Source organism: Falco biarmicus, chromosome 1 (genome assembly GCF_023638135.1).
Source record: "Falco biarmicus isolate bFalBia1 chromosome 1, bFalBia1.pri, whole genome shotgun sequence".
Taxonomy (NCBI): Eukaryota; Metazoa; Chordata; class Aves; order Falconiformes; family Falconidae; genus Falco; species Falco biarmicus.
The window spans coordinates 4473423-4499114 of record NC_079288.1 but is presented as its reverse complement, the minus strand read 5'-3'; the positions used below and the strand labels follow the sequence as shown (position 1 = coordinate 4499114).

Below are 25692 nucleotides of genomic sequence, written 5' to 3'. Positions count from 1 at the left end.
CCCGTCACGTGGGCACTCCCTCCCGCCGAGCCGCGGTGCAGGCTGGGAGCTCGGAGGCGGTGGCGCCAGGCGGGACCGTGGCGGCCATTTTATGTCTGCTCGCTCGCTTCTCTGAGGAGGCTGCTGTGGGCGTTGCGGCTCGCGGGGGAAGAGCTCGGCTGTCTCCTTTCTGTGTGAGTTGGGGGCGCCGCTGCCATGGGCCGTAAGAAGAAGAAGCAGCTGAAGCCTTGGTGCTGGTATCCTTCTCTGTGGGATGAGGCGGGTGTGGGGCGTTGAGTGGGGGAGGGGAGCAGCCTGGCTCGGTCGCGTCTCGGTTCCGTTCTATCCCGTTCTCCCCTGGGCTGCTCGCTCTCCTGGGACGGGGCTCATTCCTCCTCTCCACGTCCGTCACGATTTGGCTCCGTGCTTGGTGTTGTCCCATTTCTGTGCTCTTCAGCGCGGGGATGGGGCCTGGTCCGTGCCCTTCCTCTGCCCCGCCCCCCCTCCCCCTCGCGCGGCCTAGTCCGTCCGTTTCCGCCTCTCTCACTTGAGGCCTCGGCCTCGTCCGATCCGTGAAGCCGGAGCAGGCCGCAGCTTCCCGGCCGGCTGGCTCTGGCGCTCCGGTGGCGGATTGTCGGGATCGTGGACAAAATGGAGAACACTCTTTAGCCCCCGGGGGGAAGGATGTTAGCGGAATACAATAATAGTTTTTCAAGAAGTATTGGGGCGGGTGTAGTTAAGACACTTTTTTTAAAACTTTTTTTTTTTTCTTGGCTGGGGGCGGCTTTCAAATTGCAATTGTTGCATCAAAGTAGTTATAATTTCTCAGATATCTCAGTATCTTCGATCACTCCTTTAGAATCTGCTTTGTGTTGGGGGGTGATTACAGTTTTATCTTTTCGAGTGCTAAAATGTTTTTGCCCGGTCTGAAATTGTTTAATAAAGGAATTTATAAGTTGCTCTGAGATCTTTTACCGTTTCGTGTTGGAAGGCATCTGTCCTACTACCCATATTAGTTTCAGTTACTTTAGTGTGAGGGATGCAAGACACACATTGTATTAAAAAGGAACCGCTAATAAATAACAAATGTCTATTTGTCTCACTTAGGAGGATATGTGTGGAGTGTTTGCTGAAATATTAATGCCGACCTGCCAGAAAGGAAATCGCAGTTTGTCTCTTCTGTCACATAGATGTCCAGAAAGTTCTTTGCTTATAATCTGTTTAGAAATAAAAAAATCTTTAACGACAGCAGTAAATTATGCAGTGTCATAAGAGTTGGTAGCTGGATAAGTGAAAAAAGAAAGGAATTTTTATTTTAAACTTTTTTTATGTTTTATAAATGTTAGTTACTCATACTTGTTATTAAATAGGCACTTATAAGTATTTAGCATCACTTACCTTTTATGGATTTCAAGTCTTATTTCTCCTTCAGTGCTTTAGCAACTTTATTTTAATCTATATGTATGCCGAGAAGGTATGAGTCCACTTGAAAAAAAACTAGGACTTGAAAAGCATGTGTCAAAGGATATGGGATCGAATGGTGATTCTGATTGCCTGCACACATCTTACCAGTTTGATATCTATGCAGAGGGAAATGCTGGATGCTGGGTGGGGGGGGTTTGGTTTCAGACTTCCGTGAAATATTTGTCATGCTTAGGATGCTCAGAGGTGCTCCCTATACTTTTGGTTTTTGTTTTGTGTGGTGGGGTTTTTGGTTGGGTTTTTTTTTTTTTTTTTTTGCTTTAGGACAAATCAGTGATGCAAATTAGCTTAGTGTTATATAGAAGGTCACTTTCAAGTTTCTATATTTCCTTAACAGTCTTCAATAGGTATTGTAACAGGGATTTTGATGATGAAAAAATCCTTATACAGCATCAAAAAGCAAAGCACTTTAAATGCCATATATGTCATAAGAAACTGTATACAGGACCTGGTTTAGCTATACATTGCATGCAGGTAAGAGGTTTTAGGCTTATATAAGCTTTTCTTGACAGTTTCTAGAATTGGAATTAATAGTAAAGGTGGGGGGTTGGGGGCATTCCAGAGTCTTAAAAACTGATGAGAAAAACACACAAGTGGCCTGTTTCCAAATCAGGAGTCCTGCTGTGTCAGCAGTCATACAGAGAGTATGCAGTAGAGATCTCTGCTATCATTTTTGGGGTGTGGGAGGAGTGAAGGAATTGTATTGTCCTGGTGTTCAGGAGATAAGTTTATATAAAGTTTTAGAAGTTAATCTTAGTGATTGGGAAGCACATACCAGGAAAATACTTGGTCAGAGAGATTCTTCCCATTAAGGATATTCCTTTTCTATCGTGAACTGGCTGAAGAACACATAGAATCTTAACATGAATTGTGGTTAGAAAGACTTTTTCTTTTCCACTTTAGGTACATAAAGAAACAATAGATGCTGTTCCAAATGCTATTCCTGGAAGAACGGATATTGAACTGGAAATCTATGGCATGGAGGGCATTCCAGAAAAAGATATGGAGGAACGAAGGAGGTTACTTGAACAAAAAACTCAGGGTAAAGTGTAATCTAGCTAGTTATTTCCCTAGTCTGCTTCGTACTAATGCTAAGCTGTGTGGTAGAGGCCTCACTTCTGAGCGGGGTAAGGGTTGGGTTTAATGCATTCTGACTGCAGCTCTAGACATTTGCCAGTCACGTAGGTTGAGAGAGATTTTTCTTTTCCTGTTCAAAAGTAGCTGCATGCCAGTGCAGCTATAATAATTATCTAATGATTGTTGTGATCATGTTCTTATTTTTGAGGGTAAGGTGAGGAAAGGCCTGGGGTGATAGAAGCCTTGATGACACCCAAATACTTGATTTCTTTGCTCTTAAAGTATACCTTTGTTTGAATTGTTTTGGTTTATTCTGGACAGCATGACGCTGCCATATGAACGAAGACCCCCATGTATGTTGAGGGTTATTACAGTGTGTCACTTTCTTTGCCTTTGTTATTTGTATGTATAGGTAGGCTCACATAGTTTTTCATCTTTGTAATTCTATGAATTGTTGAACACGCAGAGAAGATTTGAATTTTATGTTTTTCATTCCAACTAGAATACACCAGACAAAACTAATTTCATAGAATATAATTTGCCTTCAGTCTGACCATTGTACTCTTTAGCAGAGAGCCAGAAAAAGAAACAACAGGATGATTCGGATGAATATGAAGATGATGAATCTGCAGCTTCAACTTCATTTCAACCCCAGCAAGTTCAGCCACAGCAGGGGTATGTTCCCCCAATGGCACAACCAGGTTTGCCTCCTGTGCCAGGTGCACCAGGGATGCCTCCAGGTGAGATGGTGTTTCAATGCTAAAAAGCTGAATAGAAACTCAATTTGCTGCTTATATACTGGAGAATTAATCTGGCCTTTCTAACGCTGGGTGGTAGAGGTCACAGAATAGTTTTGTGAGGTGCACTTAAGCAGTTTCTTCTTTTTCTTGCCCCTTCTGTGTGTGTGCATGTCTTCCTTTGTGAAGTAGATGAAGACACCTAATACTTGCACCTAGATTGAAGGAATATGGTGGTAAGACAGATTTGTACTTTAAACATAAGTCTACCAGTGATACTTGGTGGTGGTATTTTGTAGCGAGATTCTGGAAACAGCAGAAAGCCTGGCATATATCTATCTAGAGACTGCTGACACCGAACAGGCAGTTTATACACAGGCAACAAATATATCGAGGAGAGAATTTTGATCAATGACAGTGAGCGAAAACTGGTCTCGTTTTGTGTAATGATAAGGCATGTTCTTTGGAGACTACTGAGAAAACTTACACAGTCTCGCAGGGCTGATACAATGAATCTTAAGTCAGATTTGCAGATGATCTTTTATATTGCATTGTTTGTAAGCAGTGTTATTTCAAAAATCAATCTTTTGGAGCTCCTGCAAAGCATTTTTTCCAGTCTAAATTTATTAGATGACATTTGTTAGCAACTGTGTGTTGTCAGAGTTGTTTAAAATTTATTTTTCTTTTAAGGTATACCACCATTAATGGCAGGTGTTCCACCTATGATGCCTGGAATGCCTCCAGTTATGCCTGGAATGCCACCTGGGTGAGTAGCAAGAAAGACTTAATATTACATGTTCGTACTGTGCATTTTAAACTGTAACAGAAAAAGTAAGGCTAATTAGGAAAATGTACATAGGAACCTGTGAACCCTGTAACCTTAATATAAAGGCTCACCAAAGAACTGGATGGCTGTAAACCAACATTAAAAATATGACCAAACTCTGAGTTTATGTATAAAGTATGCTGCCTTTCTCCTAACTTTACTGAGTAGTAGTATAATAATTTAAAGTTTTGTTGTGTTGGTTTAGAGCCTCCTGTGAACCCTGTTTCTTTGTATGTTGCACGTATGTTGTGCACCTGGTTATCAGTCATCAGCCTAACAGGAAAAGATACTGGATAGTTTAAATTCTGGTATTTTGGGCAAAAGTAAGATGTTGGTTTTTATGTTTGTTTGGGGGTGACACCATACCCTATCACAATGTATTTGGAAAATCACAGTTAGATTTTTGATTTTGTCATAAATTTTCACAGATTACATCAACAGAGAAAATACATGCAGTCATTTTGTGGTGGAAACATGTAAGCATCTCATTAATGTAATTCTAGGTACATTCATTATGCCATTTTATGTCGTGTCTTTGATAAACTTGAAATTGTCTTACTGAAAACCTCTGAATATTGCCTAAGAATTTGGGGGAGATGTCTGGTTAGGTTTTGTTATTATAATTATACACATTATATTATTATAATATAATTATACACATTATATTATAATATCTGAAGTTTTTATGCTTTAGCTAAATGAATATTACAAAGCTATATAATAGGAGAAATGCATTCTACAAAATATTAACCAAATAGACCCTTAGGCACTTACAGCCTCTCTTGAAGCAGAGTACAGCTCCATGTGCTTGAACCTTTACACTGCAGGACATACTGCAGGAACTTTGTTTCTAAGTTCTGAAGTTCACTCTTAAAGGTTGCTCTCTTTGGTGACACAAATACTGTTCTAATAGTCTTTGAATTTAAAAATCATGTTGTAGTTGAACATCATGTGGATGCTCGTCATGACTGGTTTTCCTGGGTGGAAACTGAGCTGAGTTTTAGCAGGCTTGCTGGTGCTTAGTCTTTCTTAAACTCTGTTAGCTTGAGGTGAATGTAATACCATCTAGTAAAAGACACAGACTAATTTGCAAAAAATTCACTGCGCTTCCATTTGCGGGGAGGAGGTGGTGTGTGTTGCATTATGATAGTTTAATCTAAAGTTTTGCTTACTTAACGTGATGATCTTTTACAAAAAATAAGTAAAGAAGAATTAGGACCTAGGGACCTAGGAAGCAACTTTAGGTTTTAGTGTGGCACTAGTTCTAGTACTATCCCTGCAGTTTCTCTGAAAGTCATCTTTCTGGGAGCAGCAGGCAGCAAGCATCCAGCACTTTTTTTTTCTTTTTTTTTCTCCCCCCCCCCCCCCCCCCCCCGATGGTTGTCAGAATGGGTGGCAAGACTGACTTTGCCTTCTCCAACCATTAACCCAGAAAAGGGTTGATGGTACAGTGTTCCCAGTCACATTACTGCTGCTGCTTTGGTTTTCTTTTGTAGCAGTGGTAGACAAGTTGAGAATAAAAGTAAGACTGGGTAGCCGTTTGCTTTGCAGAATGAATGCCTGCCTGCTCATGATGAGTTCTTTCGATTTTTGAAACAGGAATGGTGAAGGTATCTTGACTTTGTCATACAAATAGAAACTACTTCTTAGTGGGGGTTTGGTGTGCATTTGGCGGCTACATATCTGCTTATTTTGCTAACTAAAGTAATAAGCATTCCTTTATTTTGTTTCCCTGATCTGGCTTTGAGTGTCTGGAAAATTTAAGCAAACTTGGTTTGTTCCCTGTGGAGGAATCATACCTATTCATCTATAGCTTCCCAATTTAGAAGTATTTAGTATTGTAGACAGCTTAATTTTTATGGAGTTGCAGCCCTGTGCGGGAGGAATTTGCTTATATTAAGGGTTGTATGTATGGTTTAGGTGGGGGAACATGTATTCATTTGTAGTATGGTTTAGTAGACAAGGATAAGAGGAGTTGTTTAGATGCCACCTTTCTGTGAGGAAATACAGAGCAATTTTTTTCTCCAAGAATCGGCAGCAAGGGAAAAAAAACCCCAACAACTTGTTTTTAATATAAAGGAAAAACATGCCATAATGAGGATTTGTCATTAAAAAAAATAATTAAAATCCCACTTTTCTATCCTTAGTGTAGGGAATATTTACTGTAATTAAAACTCCAGAGGCTTTCTTATGCTGTGGTCTCTGCTTTTATTAGTATTTTCTGGATATTTTTATAGATTTGGGTTGTCTGCCATTGACTGGAGGAAGGAGAATATGTTAAAATAGCAGGAGGGTGCTATAACCAGTAGTGGACTTGTGGTGTCAGAAAGGAGTAACAGCAGATGTACAGTGTTCTAATGTGATTGGAGTTAGCTGTTTTTCCTCCTTTCAAATTTTCTGAGAGTATACTGAAATCGGATTCTTGTAACTGCTGAAACTACTAGCCTGAAGTAGATTTCAAGGGAGACACCAGTTTTGGACCTCTGATAATAGTGGAAGTGAAAGCTTTAGGAATTAAAGTTCAAATGAAAAGTGTTTGGAGAGGGGTATTCTTGGTTTTGGTGGGTTTGGGGTGGTTTTTTTGGCTTTTTTAGTAGTTGGGTTTTTTTTTCCCTTGTCGTGCAAAAACATTTCCAACTGAGGAGTCAGCTGGTTTTCAGTTGCCTCTGGAGGTTCTTGAAATTCTTTACTGTAATTTTTTTATCTAATACAGGTATGTGCCAATTGTCTTAATGGTTTATCATGAGTGTTCATACCAGTGCTCATTTTCTGTTTCATAGGATGATGCCAATGGGTGGAATGATGCCTCCTGGGCCAGGAATACCACCTCTTATGCCTGGTATGCCACCAGGTAGGTCAGGGTTGTCGAACTCGTACTATGGTGAGAGCTAATTTTTTTTTTTATTATTTATTTACTTATTTATTTATTTGCACTTATATTTAGGATTTATATAAAGAATATACAGACTTATGCACCACCTTGGTGTGGATTGATTGCCACAGAAGCCACTCTTTTGTACGTAGGTGAAGGGCTTGATTTATGGCTTTTGATTATTAAGAATTATCTGTGTTTGGTACCATTGTGAAGGTAAAAGCCAGAATGTAGTTAACTCTTCCTGTTGCACTTTCTCTGGCTTTTGTATTGCCAAGTCTCTCTTAATCCCTTTTTTTGATGTCTGTGGCTGCAGCTGAAAAATTGTAGTGATTGAAAATGTAGGAAATGAGAAAAAATGTTGGTGGTATACCCAAGTAAACCTGCTGTGTGAAGAAACGAACTGAAATGTTGGTGTCTTAACCATGGCTAGAAGAGATGTTTATTGATTAAGCAGCATTAAGTTTTGAGGGTGTTCCACCTGAGCAGCAGCTGTGCTGTGACAGCTTGAGGTTAGCAGGTTTCCCTGTATTTCTTACTGGAGGAGGAGGCAAGCCAGTAGGACAGTTACAGCCTAGTTATCCTGCACAGTAATATGATGGGAACTCACGCAAGCTGTTAACTTCCCATCTCTGAACCTCTCCTAGAGCCTCACGTGTAAGAAGTGCATGTATTGTGGTGATAGGCTACAAAAAGTAGCCCTGTGTCACTGTTGCACTGTGCTAAAGACCCACAGCAAAGCTAATTTGTGTTACTATGGTCAAAGTTCTGGTACGGTTCGTGATGGCTGCATCTTATAAGTCTTATCCATGCACTTGGAAGCATAGGCACAGTGTGTTGGAAACAGTTACTGTGTTAATTGTGTTGATTTACTGAGAGTATAAACTTCCATCATTGAAGCTGTACTATAAAATACAACTTAATTCAGTATTGCTCTGAAGTGTTTGAGGTTATTGCCTATGCATGGACATTTATTGGTGACTGCTGGTGATACCCTTTGTCACGTTTTATTTTCCTGTTGCCTTAAAAATCCATCTTCCTTTGGGGAGACACTGTTTTAAGAAACACTGTGAACAGAATCCTCTAAAGGAATACTCTTCCTTCAGCCTGATTTTTAACCAGATCTTTGTGGTTTGTAGGTATGCCACCGCCTGTTGGTCCTCGTCCTGGGATGCCTCCAATGACACAAGCACAGCCTGTTACAGCACCAGGCATTCTTAACAGGCCTCCAGCTCCTGCTGCATCAGCACCTACCCCCCAGCCTCCAGTTACTAAACCACTCTTCCCAAGTGCGGGGCAGGTAAGGTATCTCATAACCTGGAAGCTATTGTTATATTCTTCAAATTGCCCCTGTGTCAACAGTGTCTATTCTTTATTATCAAGGAGGCCCAAGAAATGACGGGTTAAGTTTCTTACTTGTGTTGATTCTAAGTTTAATTCAGTGTAGTGCTTGAATTAATTTTGAAAGGTTGTTTTGTTTGTCTTACAACAGCAATGAAACCAGACAGAAGTTCTGTAACCATGGGGGGAAGAAAGGAGTAGGCAAAACTTTGCTTAATCCCTTTAGTTTGTCATTTATTAAGGGTGCTTTGGGTGGGTGAAGGGATCTGTTAGCTACAGGACTCTGATTGCCTAGAACATCACTGGAAATTTCCAAAGTGTAGATCTTGATGTGACTTGTTCTCTCCTGTTCTTTTCATAATATTTTTACTGATAGATGATCAGTAATTTCTACTGATAGATGGACTAACTTAATTTATTCTGTAGTCCTGTTAAACGTTTCCTGAATTAGGAGTTTTTTTGCTTTAAATAACGTTCAGGAGTAAGTTAGGGTAGTAAAAATTCTAAGTGTTTTGGGGAGGGAAGTGGGGAATGGATAGTGGCTTGTGACCTCTACCTTTTGATTTCTCTTGTGTATAAGCTGTGAAGTTTTTACTTACTTTCAAGTATGTTGCAGAAAACTTCGTAGTGTACTATTTGCATTTTGGACTTCTGCAGGGAAGGTAGTTGTTTACAAAACCATAGTCCTTTCATAAGAAAGGACTTGAGCATAAGAAATCCTTTCATCTGGATACTTTCCACCCATTTGTTTGGAGACTTTTCACTGTTTCCTTTCTTTTATGCTACAGATGGGGACACCTGTCACAAGCTCAAGTACAGCTTCCTCCAATTCAGAAAGTCTGTCAGCATCTTCTAACGCTCTGTTTCCTAGCACAGCACAAGTACGCAGGAAGTCACAGTTAAAACAAATTGCTTTGCAACTTAACCCTTTGGACCGTTCTGTAAAAGCTAAAATTGACTAAACATCTTCAGATAATTTCTGTTATATTCCTGATTATGTTTAGCTGGGAAAACTGCAGAGTCCTTGATTGTGAGTTGCATCTTACTAGAAATAAGCATGTCAAAGTGCCCAATTTTCTTAGTGTAAAAGAATGAAATGTTACATCCTGGTTCTAAAGGGTTAAAAAAGCATGAAAGCAGTTAAATGCATTTTAGTGGGCAGTGGTTAGCTTGATGCATGGTGAAGGCTTTTTAGTTTGTTGTTTAATATGGTACATCATAACGTAGGGAATTTTGTAATGTGCGTTGTGTGCAAAAAATTGAAATACTTTGTTTTAATTGGAAAGTTCAGGTAATTGTAAATGTGCAGTGACTAGAAACAAGCATTCTCTCATAATTAAAGCTTGCTTTGGAGATCGCTGCATCTTCAGAGAAAGCTTGGTGAAGCAAACTTTTCTCGTCTTAACAGTTTTAATCTAAGAAAAAAGCAGGAAAGATGAGATGCTGGAATCTAGTGAACCTCATCTGCCTTCAGCTGATCATTTACAGGCGAGGCTAAAGATTTATAGAGACAATAGTACTCTGAAAATATTGCGGTGTTTTCATAGAGAGAACACTTAAAACAAAAACCCAGACCCAACAGAGGTTTCTTAAATATTGAATGAAAACATTTCTTAAATACCTAATTATAATGAATACTAACATTTTGAGCTGTACTTTAAACTAATGGTTGCTGAAGTATGCTAATAATTTAGTGAGGTCCAATGAATTTATACTAATAGGCTCTTAAAGAAACCCAGTGATTCAGGAAAGATTTAGACACTTACCAGTGTTTGAGATTAAAAATTTTGATAGGGGGGGTTTTTTGTTGTTGTTCCTTTTTTCTAGTTGTGCCTTTTGACCTGCAAATTGTAGACTTTCCAAATTGTGTGTGTGTGTATGTGTATATACTGGGGTTTATTTTGTCTTGTTTTCAGTTGCTGTAGTATGCAATAAGGCTGAAGTTTACTTTTGTCAAGCTTGTTATAATTGCGTATCTCACTGGAAGCTTTCAGAGGTCTAACAGACATCATTTAAGTTTTCTTACGCTTTGAGAAATAAATATTGATCTATCTCTGTGTTTCACAGGCTGCAGCAGCTGTTCCAGGTCCAGTTGGTACTGATTTCAAACCTTTGAATTCTACACCTGCAACAACAACAGAACCCCCAAAACCTACATTCCCTGCTTACACGCAGTCTACAGCCTCAACCACTAGCACGACAAACAGTACTGCTGCTAAACCAGCTACATCTATAACAAGTAAGCCTGCTACCCTCACAACCACCAGCGCAACCAGTAAGTTGATCCATCCAGATGAGGATATATCACTGGTAAGTTAAAATATTTTCATTGTCTTCCTGAAAAATGCAGTTTATGCTGATAGGGCTGATTAAATAGAACTTCTATGCTCTGCGTTATGTGTATCTTAATAACAGTGAAAGTGCAAATTGTGGAGAGTTCATGTAACAGAACCACACATCAAGAAAACTTCTCCAGTTGCAAAGCGATGGCTGGCAGGTTGCAGTGATCTTGCTGCAGATCTAAGCCTTATTTCTGTTGGTGATAGGAAATTACTTAAAATATAATTTGGACTTCTGTTCAGTGTGTGAGTTAAGCTTGGAAGTTAAATAGATGTAGGTAATGAGTGTAGGACAGAAGGCTTAAGTTTGAAGTGGTTTTGGTGCTTTTACAGCAGTCAGAAGTACGTATTTATGGATAAAACAAATGAACCTTAACTTCAGGTATCTTTAGATTTGTATTTTGGCTTTGCTGTTTCAGCTTGTTAAGGAGGAAAAAAAAGGCTTTCCTCAGCGGAGGGAGGAAATGCATGCAGAATGATAAATTGGCCAGTGTTAAACAGTTACTTTGAAGGAAGGGGGGGAAAATGCAAACGGGACTGTGTATTGTTACTAGTAGCAGTCTTTGAACTTGTAAGGAAGTTGAAATAGCTAATACCTGTGATCTACTTTGTTACACTTTCATTTACTTTGCTTTTAGTCTTGCAATGTGTTATGGTGGTCTGTTCCTGGTTTTAGGAAGAGAGAAGGGCACAGTTGCCTAAATATCAGCGCAATCTTCCTCGGCCGGGACAGGCTTCCTTGGGTAATCCACCAGTTGGACCAATTGGAGGTATGATGCCACCACAGCCAGGAATTCCTCCACAACAACAAGGAATGAGACCTCCCATGCCACCTCATGGTAATCATGTTTCCCAGCTTTCTTTTCTTGAAAAGACTTGTTTTGGCTATAAACTTTTTTTAAAACCCAGTGGCATGTACTGGCAGGGGCTTGAAGCTTTTCACAAAATGAAACTTCTGCCCATTATTAAAAAAAAAATAAAAAAAAAATCTTCTTTGCATCTTAAATGTTCTGTTTATAGGTCAGTATGGTGCTCATCACCAGGGCATGCCAGGATACCTTCCTGGAGCGATGCCCCCATACGGTCAGGGACCTCCGATGGTGCCCCCTTACCAAAGTGGACCTCCTCGACCTCCAATGGGCATGAGACCTCCTGTAATGTCGCAAGGTGGCCGCTACTGATGCTACTACACACGCTCTAATAGGTTTGGAGATTAAACCTTTTCTCATCTTGTGCTGTTAATATAGCCGAGCTTCCGTCAATTAAGGCTTCATTGTGACTTTAAAAAAAAAATAAGTATCTTCCCACATGCAAGGAGCTATTGGACATTCTTATTTTACACGGGAAAAATTATTTGGAATAATAACAGGAACTTTTCCTGATGTTGCAATTTATACTGTATGGCTTCTTTTTCATGTTTCATCTAGGTTTTTAGAAGTGAAGTATAGTAAATATGGTTCGTTAAATTGTGAAGGCGCTGGAATTACATGAACATACCACCTTAAAGGCAAGTTCTGTAACATTATGTTGCTATTTGTGAAATGATGCCTTCACAGCACTTCAAGTGCTGTTGGACTTCATGTCCCCAACATAGGTTGGTGAGGGCTGTAACTGTTCCCAACTACTTGTACATTTAAGTCTGAACTTGTAACAATATTTAATGTATTTAGAGTTCTTCCTGTTTCAGGGTTTAAGTAAACTGACCCACTAAGGTCGTGTGACTTTTCTGTACTGTTATAAACTTCATTGTAATAAAAGAAGAGAAAAATTTATATGCCTTTTCATTCATGACCAGCTGTGGACAACTGCCTGAAAGGTTTGTACAGATGCATGCCATGGTAGCTGTTGGTGTAATGAACACAGTTATTGGTGCTGTTTTGATAAAATCTGAACTACTTATTCTAAAATTAAGTGACTCCTTAGCTGCACATCTGAGTAGACAAAGACCTGTACACTTATTAACTGACTCCTCAAAAATGAGGCTGCAGGAGGCACATCCTAACTCTTGGTTGTAACTTTTCTTAATGCATAGGTTTCTTTATTTGTGCTTTCTTGTCCTCAATAAATTTGAAACGGATTTCTAGTCTGGCACTTGAAGGATGTAAAAGTGATTGCTCTAGGGTACATCCTAGTGCCAGATGTGTCCTGTTAGTTCACTCTTTTGACTGACTCTTTTTAATGTGCAAATGCATATGAATTTCAGGAGCCTTTTAGATGAAGATTTCTAGAAGCTTAGGTGCATGTCACATGGGTGAGTGACTTCCAGTTGATGTTGTATTGAAGTTGACCTGCAAAAGAGAAAAAGTAGCTTGACCTTCTCAGTGTATAAAAGAGACAGGCAGAGGGCAAGAGTAGTATGTTATATGCTTTCTTTTACTTTAAATATTGGGAATTTCAGATCTCGGCAGAGTCTAAAAGATGAGCCATCTGATTTTTTTTTTGTGCTATGATCTGGCTGTTGGCTGAGTTTCTTGAGCCATTTAATGACAGTGTCTAGAGTAAGAGACCTTTTTAATCAGTTCTCCTAATTACAGTTATCAGAGAGGTCTTCCCCTTAGGAATTAGTCGCTTAATAAGTGTAGAGGGATAAATTACTGTCAAGGTTATAATTCTCTGAATGTTTAACAATGCTGTGTTAGGGTGCTACATTTCTGATGAGAATGAAAATGTAGAGGGAAGCTTTTTGGAGAGAAGTGAGAGCTTCCCTGGTCTCTTCACAACGGGGGAAAAAAGGAGTTGTTAATTTTTCATTTGCAGGTCAACTTTAAATACATGTTCCAGCCTCAAGCCTTATCTGTGCAATTTAATTTCTGGGGATATCTCTTCTTTTAGGATAATTAGAAAGATTATCAGTATTTTTGTGTCAGTTTGTTCCATAGATGTTTTTGTAGTTGGTGGAGTTTCTTCACTTAATTATAGTACTGAGCATTATGGCTCTTTTTCTTGAAAGTCCTGGGGTTTTTTTAGCCACGCTTAAGTACTTCATGTGGCTTTATTCTGTACTGTCTCTTAATAGCCCAGAAATACAGTACAGCTAAAATAATGTGGTGTCTCTCAGCTTCAAACCTGGGGTCATGGAATAGCTCATAAAAGCATCCAGTACAGGCTGATTACAGCTGAATGGCCTTAGTTTACACATTAAGGATTGTCAGGCACTTGTTCTGAAGTGTTGAGCAGTTTTAAGACCATAACTCCAAGCCTCTGTTGAGAAGCAGTTCTCTCTGATCACTGGTATCTGCTGATCACCTGTCAGATGTGCAGTATTTGGCTTGCAAATGTGCTGAGTGGGCCTTAATGTCAGATCTTCTGTTAGCTCTTCATCTTGCTTTATACATAAATCTAACAGATAAAACTGTTTTGCTAAGGCAATGCTTTTATACTCTGGTTTTCTTCTGTTTATCTAATAAGGATGATAACAAAACACTGGAGAGATGTTTACAGTGTCTTAGATTCATGCTTTTTGTAATACTACACATAAAATTCATATATTATAAATTGATCTTAACTTCTGCTTTTAAAACTACAGAACTTCTTGCTTTTTCTGAAGATCATATTGCTGCTGTAAGGATGCTTTGCCCTTCTGCCCCTAGTAAAGTAAATACCTTCTTCCTTTGGTGTCTTTCTGTAACTTTCTGTATGTTGTTTTCAGACCCCTACTTTTCCTGGGATAAATACTTGAAAACCTTACTGCATGCACTGTTAACTCAGCATACTCTGCAAGTTGTATTAATTAAGAGTTTCCCTCTTTTAAATAGTGAATGTCTCATTGTTCCAATAGTAGTACCATTTTGTAGCTAATACTACATAGTTTGGATGCATTTTAAGATGGCACTTCCCTTAGTTGTGTTTTGATAATCTCTCAACTAAGTACTGCCACTTATTAGTTATATGGTATTTTAATAATCTTCAACAAGCAGGTAAACAACTTTTCCATGATTTTTCATGTGGATACTTACTTTCCTGCTTCTGTCATTTCTGTGCTGTAAGAGCTGTGACGTGGCTAGCTTTAGTTACTCTTGTGTCTCTTGTGTGTACTCTTCTGTGACCAGGCGGGTATTTCAGTGCGTATGTTTCTGTTGGTCCCTGCCTTCATTTCTGTGGATACTGCTTCTTAATGTTCAGAGAGTTGGATTTATGGTGCATTTTTCCAAAAAGAGGAAAACTACTTTGAATGTAGTAATTGCTTGTATAAAGGCAAAGGCTTCGTTTACAGTACAAAGTTCAATCAACATAGTTGTGCCAGCAAAATCCCTAATTAACGCAGCTTGCAGACAGCTTTGTGCTTTGGTTAATCTCTCCCAAGATTCTGCAAGAGATTGCAGAAAAACATCGATATATATTTGTTGCAGGACTCTAGTGATACAATTACGTAGGCAGAAGCTTTATTTTTCAGTTGTTGCCTAAATTTGCCATGGCAGATCTTACAATAAAATTAAAACTTGCAGGTGGGTTTTGATCAGTCTTTAAATTGGAATGTAATGCAGATGTTGAATACAAAAAAACAGGCTGCAAAAAAAATGTTGAGGCACAGGTGGGAAAATATGTTTAGCAAAATATTTGGAATTTATGGCATCTAGGACTTGTTTAAAAGGTTCTAAATTATTTTATGCTTTGTCTCAATAATAATTATCAGAGGGTGATTTTTAGAGCAAAAGGGATGAGACTGGCATGAAAGAACCTTGGAAAAGCCTGGGCTGGTTCTTCGGAAGTCTTGATGTGACTGTTTCGTACTGCCTTTAGAACATCTTTCTGCCTTTGGCAAAGGTTGCTTTAAATAAACCAGCTAAATTTTCAAGATTTTATGTGGACTAAAAATTTCTTCTGGAACTTTTGGATTATTTTTTTCCTTCCGCAGATGAGATTCTCAGGTGCTAATAAATTTGAGGCTGGGATGTATATGTAATAATTTCAGTGGTTAACTATTCCTCGCTCTGTGCATGCATGGGAAAATATAACAAGCTTCTAGAAACACATTCAGCTGCATCTGCCTTCTATGGTTTCTGCAATTATTTTAGCATATGGAGCTCTTGAACAGTACTTATATAGAATCTTAACTTTCTTAAAGCTTGGATAAAATTGAATGGAATATATAACCTGCAGTTATTTTATAGGAATAAAAATTCTGCATACAAGATAAAAAATAAAAGTATCAAGGTTACTTCAGATTTATAAACAGCAAGAAGGGCATTATGACTCTCCAGCTAAATTGAGACTGATACATCAGTCCATGAGCTGGGGCTGCAATTTAAAATGGTAACTAATGGCACTTAAAAATAATAGTAAATGTCTTAATAATTGTACTGGTCTAGCTTCTACATAAATACTAAGGTGAGGGCCAACACTTTCAGTGGCTGGTGGAATCTTTAACTCTACTTTTTGTGAACTAGTACAGTAAATACTATCAGTTATGGGAAAAATGCCCCAAAGCAACTGACTTACGTTCCATTGATCAAGATACAAAGCAAAACAAACTGTCCAATTCAGAAATAGCTACCAGCTGTAAAAAGTTTTGTTTGGGCCTAATAGGATAGGTGCTATAGCAGTCATTTTCTTTTGTTTGCTTGATCACTGGAATTTTGTTAACTTTGAATGCATGTCTTTCACTTAATTGGGTCATGTTTTTTCTAAAATTTAAATTTTTCTTCTTCCTATAGCCCTGCCATAGGACAGGCTGAGGCAGAGTCTCAGTGTTGCCCTGTTCAGTCTGAGGCAAGTGGGATTTATTTTATTCATTCTGGGGGCTTTCACAGCTTTATGGCTGTTGGATATTTATGTCCCCAAACTTGCAGCAAGTTTGGTGAAGGCCCCTAAATTTATTTTAATTTAGGTTTTTTATTCTCTTTTGGTAGATGGGCTCTATATTAATATTTATCTTTTTATTGTTGTTGTGTTTTTAAGAGTCTTTAGGGGGAGGGAACATGTTTTAAGATGTTTGTGTACCTTTTCTCTTAACGGAACAAGTTTCCTTCAAGGCTGCTCAGGTAGTCCTTGGTCACAATGCCCCCTCCCCCTCTCCCTGCATTGCATTTGTGCTGTATTTGTTTTTGGTAATGTGACTTTGTGTAGTTTCTGAACTAGTGACATGTAAATATCAGTTACTAATGTTTCCTCTTCTGGGGAGGTGTATTGAAGTACTTAAAATATGTTGGCTTTAACTAGTAAAGTGACATTTATAGTCACAAAATTGTGTAGCCTAAACTATAGAGTAGTTTCCTGGGAGGAGGTTGAGAGATTATTACTGCTGCATATGTGAGCTGCACCACAACAAATATTAATGTAGAGCCCTATGAAGAAATAGAGATTCAAGTTGGTGAAGTAGAATAGAAGAATGAGAAACCACAGCTGCAGATCTTTTTGGTTTGTCAGGTTCAGGGAAAACTTTTTCATCAGTGACTCGAATACACCGAATGACAATATTTTGGCTGTTGCAACAATATTGAAAGTAATGGCACTTTTTTGAAACTTTGTGGAATTCTGTCACATGTTCAAAATTTGCTTAGGTATATGCTTATCTGAAGTTCCTTCTTTCACACAGTGACTAGAAAAAATTCCACCCTTTGTAAAGAGAAATGAGCTGTAGCGTTGCTGCTCACTTTGTTGCAGATACATTGGCTTTGAATGCTTGAGGTTGCTTAAAGACACTGCAGCTTTCAGAAGAACAGGTTTTGTCCCAGGAGGTCTTGCAGCCTGTCAGCAGTGAAAGAGAAAATTAACAAATGTTGGGGGTTGGGGTTTATAGCTTTTTACAATTTTTGAGATCTTTTTAAGATTTGTGGGTTTTGATGAGCATAGACTCTGTTTCATTTCTTCAAGATTTTACTAAATAATGACTCCCATATGGTTTCCAGTAGCTTTAATTAAAGGATAGAGTTGTAATTCTGAAATTAGTCATGAGAGTGGATTTCACATTCCTGTTGTACTCTTCTTTGTTTGTACTCTGCCCTTTGCATTTTTCCCCTAAAAGCCCCCCCCCCCCCCCCCCCCCCCCCCCCCCAGATAGTCTAGTCTGACTGGAAAATTGACGTGTCCTATGTTAACTGTTTCAAAATGATTACTCAGCATGGTGTTGCTTTTCTAATTCTCATTGTGGTGCTGCCCATTATAACAGTGAAGATGAGAACAACACTTCAAGGTATACTACTGCAACCAATATTTACTGTTCCACATACTTAGCCTATAGGAGCGTTTGGCTTGGTTCTTGCTACCTTAGACATCCTAGAGAAATCGTGTAACCAAAAATGATATGCAGTATGGGTATGGCTTGTACTTCTTGCTTTAAGTATCTGAATCTCTTAGACTCAAAGTGAAAAATAGGCAAATTTTGACTGCCTGGTACTGAGCTTTGTTATCTGTTTCATTTAAGACCGATGCAGCACTAGGCAGTTTTTATCCAGCTACTAATACTCTGTAATCAAGCACACAAGGCTACAGTTCAGATACGTGTGCTGTCTTGTGTCCAGTGGAGTACCCTACTTAGATCCACACTCGGGTTCTGTCTTACAAATTGATACCCATTTTGATTTCGGAGAAATTGCTTTGATCTGTTCTTGTTGAAGGTAACTAGATTTGACATGCTCATGGAAAAAATGTCTCCAAAATTCAGTTCCTGTTTTCACTGTGTCATTGTTTAAGCTCTGTGTACTAATACTTCAGAGCAAATGAACAGTTTGTGATTCGGCATGTTTTGTGAGCAAAACGGCATTTCTCAGCGCCATATCGCTGTAGATTTTTTTTTTTTTTGGAAGCTGCTCTTAGACAATTCCAAGAAGATTAATTTCACACTATTTCTGAAAGATGCATTTGACATTAAGACAATACTGGAGGGTGTTACTGTGTGAATTAAAGGGGGGTTTTCCCTCTGGGTTTTCCTGCTACACCCTAAATACTACTTGTACTCTCTGACGGGTAGTTCATACATCCTTCGCTTCCATCCTTTTACATTCCTGTCCTTTCTGTAAGTCTTTAAAGGACTGGACAGGACAGGTCTTTTTTGTTCCCTCTTTGGAAGGCGGTAGCTTTAGCAGGCTACGTTCACGTTACTGTGATATGTTACCACAGACTAATGTTTGTCCTTACAAGTAATGATGTGCATTTTTCTTCAGTTTTGTCCTCGAAGATACACATTCACGTGCTGCTCTTTCTGGTCACAAGGATGGCATAATGGCTTTATGGTTTTTTTTTGCTGGGAGTATTTCCTCAGCTATTAGACCAGTTGGCCTGTTACCTCTTTAAAACAACCTGTAAAACTTTCATCTGGTGCAAATCATTCATATTTTGCTCTTTTTGTGAAGTTCTGTTAGTGGTGGTTTTGTCCCTGCCTCCTCGTGTGGATCTAAGGTGGATAGTTTTTTTACTATAGTTTACATTTACGCTGCAAATGAGATCTCTTTAGAGAGACTGAGTGAGTTTTTACTGACGCTCCGATATTGCAGCTCTCAGTATTGCAGCAGTCTGTCTGTCACAGTCGTACATCTCGCTGTTTGTGGAATTTCTTTTCTAATGATGTTAGTATTTTAGTGACATGACTTTATAGATATTAATGGAAGTAGGTATTGGGGAGTTCGGGTTTTTTAAGCTTAAGTAGAGGTACATACCTTTTCTTTTTTAAAGGGCAAGAATAGCTGATACTCTGCTAAATTGGGTGAATTTACACCCACTGTTTTTAATAAGAGAAGTGAAAGGGGGATGTGGCAAATAAAGTACATACCACGCATGAAGTTTTTGGCTTGCTTTAGAATTGTGTGATGAGATCATGTTTCCTGTGCCTTGCCTAATACAGGTTGTAGCCCTTAAATACTCTGAGGAATAGGCTGATTACCTGCAGAAGAATTTATTATTTTTTAAGTGCATGTACTTGCAATTAAAGTAATCAGACCAATGAAATAATGGTAGTGACTGGGTTCTATAACAATGCAGCTGTCGGTGACTACCATGTTTTCCTGTAACAGTTGGGGGTGGGTAAATACTAGTTGAGAATTAAGAAATTTTGAGGCAGCTGTTGGAGGGCTCAGGATAGAATTGAAGTGACTCTGAAGTGTAACGTATATAGCAAACTTTTTTGAAGTTCTGAAAAAAGCTGAGTGTTCTCTTCCACACTCTAAAAACAGCAGCTTTATGCAGCCTCTTGATTGTCAGAGCACAGATTCTCATGAAGACTAGTAGAAGAAAATACAGTTTGAGTACAGTGCTTGTAGATTCTGTTGTATAGTGAATGCATTTTTAGTTTTGTCTTGTGAAGGTCTCTTTGAGGGAGCCAGGCCCAAGCTAGAAGCTTGTTGCTTTTTTGGACAGCCACATCCCGCCTTGAACCACAGGGTGCAGGATGTTACCCTCAGTCACGTGTTCTTAGCATCCTGGTGAGTCAGTGCTGACTGACTGAGGGCGGGTGTTCGTACACCTGTTCGCTGCTGTGAATAGTGAGGCGCTTCTGAGCAAGTGTGCAACAGCTTGTTTTATTTTTACGAGCTTTCTTGCAGGAGGAACAATCGGCAGCACTGCTGTTTTAATGCTGGGGGGGTTTAACATCTCCATAAATACTGTCACAAGCTTGGTTTTTTTCTTAGGGATTAAAAGAAGTTTAAAAGTTTTGAGAAAATAGTAGAATTTTGATGCCAGTATAATCTTAAATAAAGAGATGAAGGCACAACTCTTGAGAGCTTGAAAGCTTCCTTAAAAATTCTCATGTAGCAGTTAAAGCATATATCTCTGTTAGCTGGCTGCCTTAGACCAGATTCAACTTCTGACATCTCAAGTTTTATTTCTTAAATTTTGTCTAAGTCTTAACGATGTCCCTAGGTGCTATTCATAAAGAGTGCGTGTACAGAATTTTAACTTCTGCTGCCCTTAGTAGCCAATCTATAAATGGTTTCTGCTAGCAGCAATTTTGAATTACTAGAAATCACTGCTATACAATGAGAGGAAGCTATTTCACTGTCTCCCAACTTAGGACATTACATAATGCTTTGAGATGAAGGTGTCATGCAGAGCTTCTCTTTTTTTTTTTTTTTTTTTTTTTTCTTTCTTTCTTTCTTTTTGGTCAAGTTATTTGCATATGTTACTTGCACTGAATTCTTCAGCTTCTTTCCCATAAATTTTCATGGAAGAAAATACATTTTACTCTTTCATTTGTAAAGTCTAGAGTAAGAAAACACACTTAATGAGACTGTTTAATGAAGGAACCTGGCAATGTAAGTATTGTAATTTCCTTTATGTTTGTGGTAGACAGCAGGATTACCTTGTTAAACTTCTGGCTTATGTATGAAAAATACCAGAAAATAAGAGCAAATTGAAAGTAGTTTTATAGTTGCCTTTACTTCATATGCTTTTCTTAAGCAACAAATTGCAGTAATTGAAGTTTGGCAGCTTTTTTAATGAAAAACTAAATTATGGGTTAAACTACTTGGTTTAATACAATTTGTGTTTCTGTTAACTAGCAGCAGAATTTCAGCATTTGCTACTTACTGGTAGAGAAGAAAAATTCCACAGCACTGCCAGTACAGGTTAGTTTAATCTGTAAGTACCTGATGTTCCTATTTGAAATAATTTGTTCAAATGATACCACTTAAATACATGAGGGGAATTCTGGTCTCTGAAATGTGAATGTATCTGTTATCTACTACTGTTTTCAGTAGTGAGTGAACGTCTAGATTTTTTTTTTTTTTAAGATCTGTAATGGTTTTAACTACAGTTATGGGTAGGTAATATCTGCAAGCACTTCTAAGGAAAATTTAATGTGGAACCTTAACAAATTGCCATCAGTTACTGAAAAGTGTGAAGATCTAAAGTTGAAGTAACTTCTTCAGTAACATGCCTATTATAAAGAGGCTGTTTTATCAGTGAACCAATTATAGGATATTATATTTGTTGTGTTGGGGAATAAGCATTTCTGTTTGTAAGATCCGTAGCAGTAATGTAATCTTTCTTTTGATTTTCTTTAGCTATTGCTAATTACTTTCTCCTACCAACAGATCTTTATTTTGTTAGGCCTGTAAGCCAGGACCTTGTTCTTCTTCTGCTTCTTTTTTTTTTTTTTTTTTTCCTCCTTAGCCCATTTCAGTACCTCAGAGGCTGCCTACAAATGTGGTTTTGCCCAGCTGTTTTACTGTATTCCAGAGTTACTGCTCTGCCTCTGTTCTTTTTTCTTAGGCTGTATTCCATATGCCTGGAAATTTTGGCACTTCGTTTTACAGAATATTTTACACTTTAAAAGAAAATAAAAGGGGGATTCTTTCTGATTGGATAAAACATGCAATCTTCTCAAGAATAGCAGCATATGTTTATTTTTATTTAAGCTTTGTGTACCTCATCTCGACATTATCAGCACAGGAGATGAAAACTTTCTGTGCAGCAGCAGGTAGCGTAGTTTCCCAGCTGGATGAGCTGTAAAGCACTGTGCTTTAGCTCGGCTCTGCAGGGCACGTTATCCCATGGTCAATTTGAGGGGCTGACGACATCATCAGGGGGGTAATTACACAGAGGCTGGGTGCTGGGAAGGTCACACCAGTGTGGTGGCTGAACAGACACTTCAGTTTTGCCAGCTCATCTGAATGGTCTAGAGTAGTTTTGTGAGTGACTCGACGCTTCCAGCAGTATTGCTTGTTTTAGAATTTTGAAATCTTCTGCGACATGGCAGAATTCATTGTACTAACAGAAAAGTTCCCACGGGATTGTATCTTTCCAGGTTTTAGAATAGTTATGCTTGAAGCCCATCTCCTGGCATCTTCTCTACATCAGTTCTCAGTCATTCACTTAATATTTCTTTGTATGCAAAACTACCTACATGCAGATTTTTGAATAACGTTCCATAGGTGTTTCTCCCTAGAATTAAAAAAAAAAAAAAAACAGGAAAGTTGTGTAACAAAATTTGTAACTTTTGCCTGTATTTCCTAAATCTTAATGGCAGATGTGCATGAATAACAGGGATACCTTGCTGTGGGGCCATTATCCTATTAACGGAATGTGTGCATCTTCTTTTAGCTTCTGTGGTTCGCCCTCGTTGGTACTTGATGCAGCGCTCAGTAATAAGTTGGAATGAGCAACTGGTTGCTTTTGGCTGCTCAGTTACTTTGTGAAGTCTTAGTTTTGACAGGGGTTTGGTGCTGACCCGCACTACCTGTACACCAGCTTGGCTACCAGTGCGGATAAATAAAGGGTAGTGGTGGTTTCTAGTGTCTTATGAACAAAAGGTTTATTTGTCCAGGATAGGTGAACTCTGGTAGAACATCATCTCTTTCTGAAACTTTTTTTATGGCAATTAATTACGGTACTCTAAATTCTACCAGAATTTTACTTTCTTTTGAGACAAAGACCAAAATAACACTGGGAATGGGAGCTTTCAGAACCATGTGAGCAGTCTGAAGTTGTAGCTCAACTTCTGATACACGGTTGCAGCAGCGGTCCAGCAGCCCTCCTTCCCGGTTTGGTAGGCTATATATGGAACAGTGAGTCGTTTCACACTATTTCCATAGACTTCTGCTTAATGACTCCAGATCACCTCTTCACAGGTTCTGGTCACTGTGCAACAAACCCAGACTCCAAACTGGTTTTAGAACCTTCTTAAAAGTACCTTAAAGCACGTGACTGAATTATGTCCCCTCTCGGTAGCAGTACAGCCACAGAAGTTAGTGTGTCGTGAAGGTTTTTGCTGTAACTTGATACTGCTTTTGTGGAAGTATTATGGAAGGGATGAGACCATTGATCTTTTTTAAAAGACAGGTGGCAAAATACTGGTGTTGAATTTAATTCAAGAAAGTGAGACTGGTAAGTATGTGCATCACTTTAATGCATGCAAATAATAGCAACTAGCTTAATGTTATAGCATTTGATTTACAAAGAAGATATAAAGACAGTACAGAGCTGACATCATTTGCATCCATTGGGAGCCTTCTGTGAACTGTGTGCTTCAGGAATGGTCACTGCACATATATACGGCTGTAATGTGTGTCTGCCGCTTTGTAACAGCCTCTGATTAAAGAGAAGTGAACCACTGATTCTGTGTATTTTTTCTCTTCTTGAGGACCTATTTAAATTATTATTGCAACGAATGTTAACTGTTGCAAAGTGCGTGTAAGTATGAAGTCCATCTTCACTCATGTTTGGGTTTGAGTAAGTTTGTGCTAGCTCTCGGGTTGTTATATAAACTACAAACCTCATTTGTGTGTTGTGTGAGCTGTAGCTGGAGACGAGCAAATGAATCCTGACTACTTAACCTGTAACTTCCTTTTGCTGCTGATCTGCTGTCCTGCTGCTGAACTGACTACACAAAAAATTTGACTAAGTTGGAAGATAAGCTGGAATAGTCGGGGGAGTATGGAGGGAAAATGTCTGACACTTTCATGAAAGCTGGTAGAGCGAGCATGCTGTGGAGTGGTCTGTTCTGAACTGTTTTAAAGCAGAATGCTGGAGAGATGCGTGTCCTTGCAACTCCTGTCTGCAGGACGAGAATGGATTACTGTGCTGGGCCACTTGGTCTCACTGTTTACACATAGATTGTGTAAATCTAAAAGGTGGTAAAAGGAAGATAAATCCATTATTTTAATGCTGCACTACCTGGACCAACTCATGCTGGTTTGAATTGGATGTGTGTAATGAAGAGGAACTTGACACGAAGTAGAGGACGCTTTAGGAGGCTCCCGCTTTGCGTGACCTCTTCACTGGAGTTTGTCCTCTGGCCCTTTTGGCTCTAGGGAAAGCGGAGGGGGCATTTGAGAAGTGGGACCGCTTGGTCCTCAGCGGGAGCTGGGGCAGTTGTGTGTTGCCTGGCCACTTAAGGCGGTCCCGAGTTTGATTTATTGGACTCTGGTGAATTGGAATATGGCTCAAGAGTAAAGAGCAGTGCTGCGCGTTCTGCCTTGTACGGCTTGGGACCCCGAGTGTTGGCCTGGAGGCTTAGGCGTTTTCTCTAAATCTTGGTCTTTCTGCAAGGCATGGAGGAAGGATTGTGTTTATAATGCCCTGATGAGATAGAGTTTGGATCCAAGCCTTTGTTTCCTAAGAGTTAGAAATGGGAGGTTTTGGAAAGCAGGAGCCCTTCTCTAGCACTCGGAGGCAAGAGCGTGGGGTGCAGTGGTGCAGGGTTGGGGTCGCTGGCTGCAGTATCGAGCCAGTTCTTGGCAGGCAGGAAGGACGCTAAGGTGCAGGATTGGTCTCTTGGCCCAGTGGTCTGGCTTTTAATTTTTCACCATGTTAACAGTTTCTTTTTGAAAAGAAGGTGTGCTTTTGCATTTGAGTAGTTGGTACAAACTGTTAACGCAGTCAGTGCTTTCTTTTAGCTCCTGTGCATTTCCACAAGTGTGTAAAGCCGTCCTTCTGCCCCCTGCTAGACCTAAGGCTGCCTTTAGCCCAATTAACTTTTCAAACAAAACCCACCCCCCCTGTCAAGAGTAGGGGACAGGGGCCTTTCTCTAGCGCTTGGTCTCTTGCTCCTAGCGGTTCAGATGCCAGGTCTGCTCTTCTAGTGCCCTGCCTAGGTAACCTTGGGGAAAGCTGCCTGTGGTCTGCTTAACCCCTTGGCATTCCTTAACCCTGGTGCAATCTGCCAGCCGGGATTCCCCAAGCACAAGGCGCAGCCCTCCGGGAGCGTTTTGCCGTTGTCCCCCAGGCTGAAGGCCAGGGAAGGAGGTGAGTGTTGCTGGGCCAGCTGTGGCAGTTGGGGCTGGAGGGAATAACCTGTGGTGCCGTCCTGTGTTGTGAGTTCACAGCGCCTTGCAATTCCTTTTACAGTTTTTGGCTGTGCCCAGATCTTGGCTGAAGCTGGAAAGGCAAATCATACCTTGCTACTGTTAGAACTACAGCTTCAGGTAGGGTAATTAAGCTTGTATAGAAATGGTAATTCTTCCTAAAGGTTGTTAAGGTAAAAATTTAAGCTGTATGGCAGGTTTTCGAGAAGTTTTGGTGACCATATCAGTGTCAATGTGAAACTCTAAGAGTATCCAGCTTTATTACAAGAGGCATCATGTGATAGGATGGCTGGAGGTACAGCGCCGAGACAGACCCCTTTGTGTTTCACAGCAGTAAGTCAGGTTAGCCAGAGCTGTCGAG

At 39.5% G+C, this 25692-nt stretch overlaps 1 protein-coding gene across 10 annotated transcripts; it reads left to right on the top strand.

The window, feature by feature from the left end:
* Positions 1 to 44: 44 nt before the first annotated feature.
* On the top strand, positions 45 to 16361 carry ZNF207 (zinc finger protein 207). Of its 10 annotated transcripts, XR_008822159.1 has the most exons (13): positions 45 to 236; positions 1809 to 1935; positions 2365 to 2503; positions 3108 to 3278; positions 3966 to 4041; positions 4530 to 4577; positions 6882 to 6982; positions 8113 to 8273; positions 10382 to 10624; positions 11330 to 11492; positions 11674 to 11857; positions 12081 to 12160; positions 16308 to 16361. XR_008822159.1 is itself a non-coding variant. In XM_056341479.1 (12 exons), the coding sequence occupies exons 1-12, from the start codon at positions 196 to 198 to the stop codon at positions 11832 to 11834; spliced, it is 1491 nt and encodes a 496-aa protein (XP_056197454.1). In that variant the 5' UTR covers positions 45 to 195; the 3' UTR covers positions 11835 to 12425. The 10 variants fall into 10 exon arrangements, 9 of the variants coding, with proteins under 9 accessions (XP_056197454.1, XP_056196823.1, XP_056197542.1 ...); XM_056341479.1 differs by lacking the exon at positions 16308 to 16361 and adding an exon at positions 9103 to 9195 and having other exon boundaries at positions 3111 to 3278; positions 6882 to 6952; positions 11674 to 12425; XM_056340848.1 differs by lacking the exon at positions 16308 to 16361 and having other exon boundaries at positions 12081 to 12425.
* Positions 16362 to 25692: the final 9331 nt, after the last annotated feature.

Bases quoted from the DNA above. Each gene is read 5' to 3' on its own strand.
- ZNF207 (XM_056341479.1), top strand. From the start codon at position 196: ATGGGCCGTAAGAAGAAGAAGCAGCTGAAGCCTTGGTGCTG. The intron at 237-1,808 runs GTATCCTTCTCT...AGTCTTCAATAG, and splicing joins CAGCTGAAGCCTTGGTGCTG to GTATTGTAACAGGGATTTTG. The intron at 4,578-6,881 runs GTAAGCATCTCA...TCTGTTTCATAG, and splicing joins TCATTTTGTGGTGGAAACAT to GATGATGCCAATGGGTGGAA.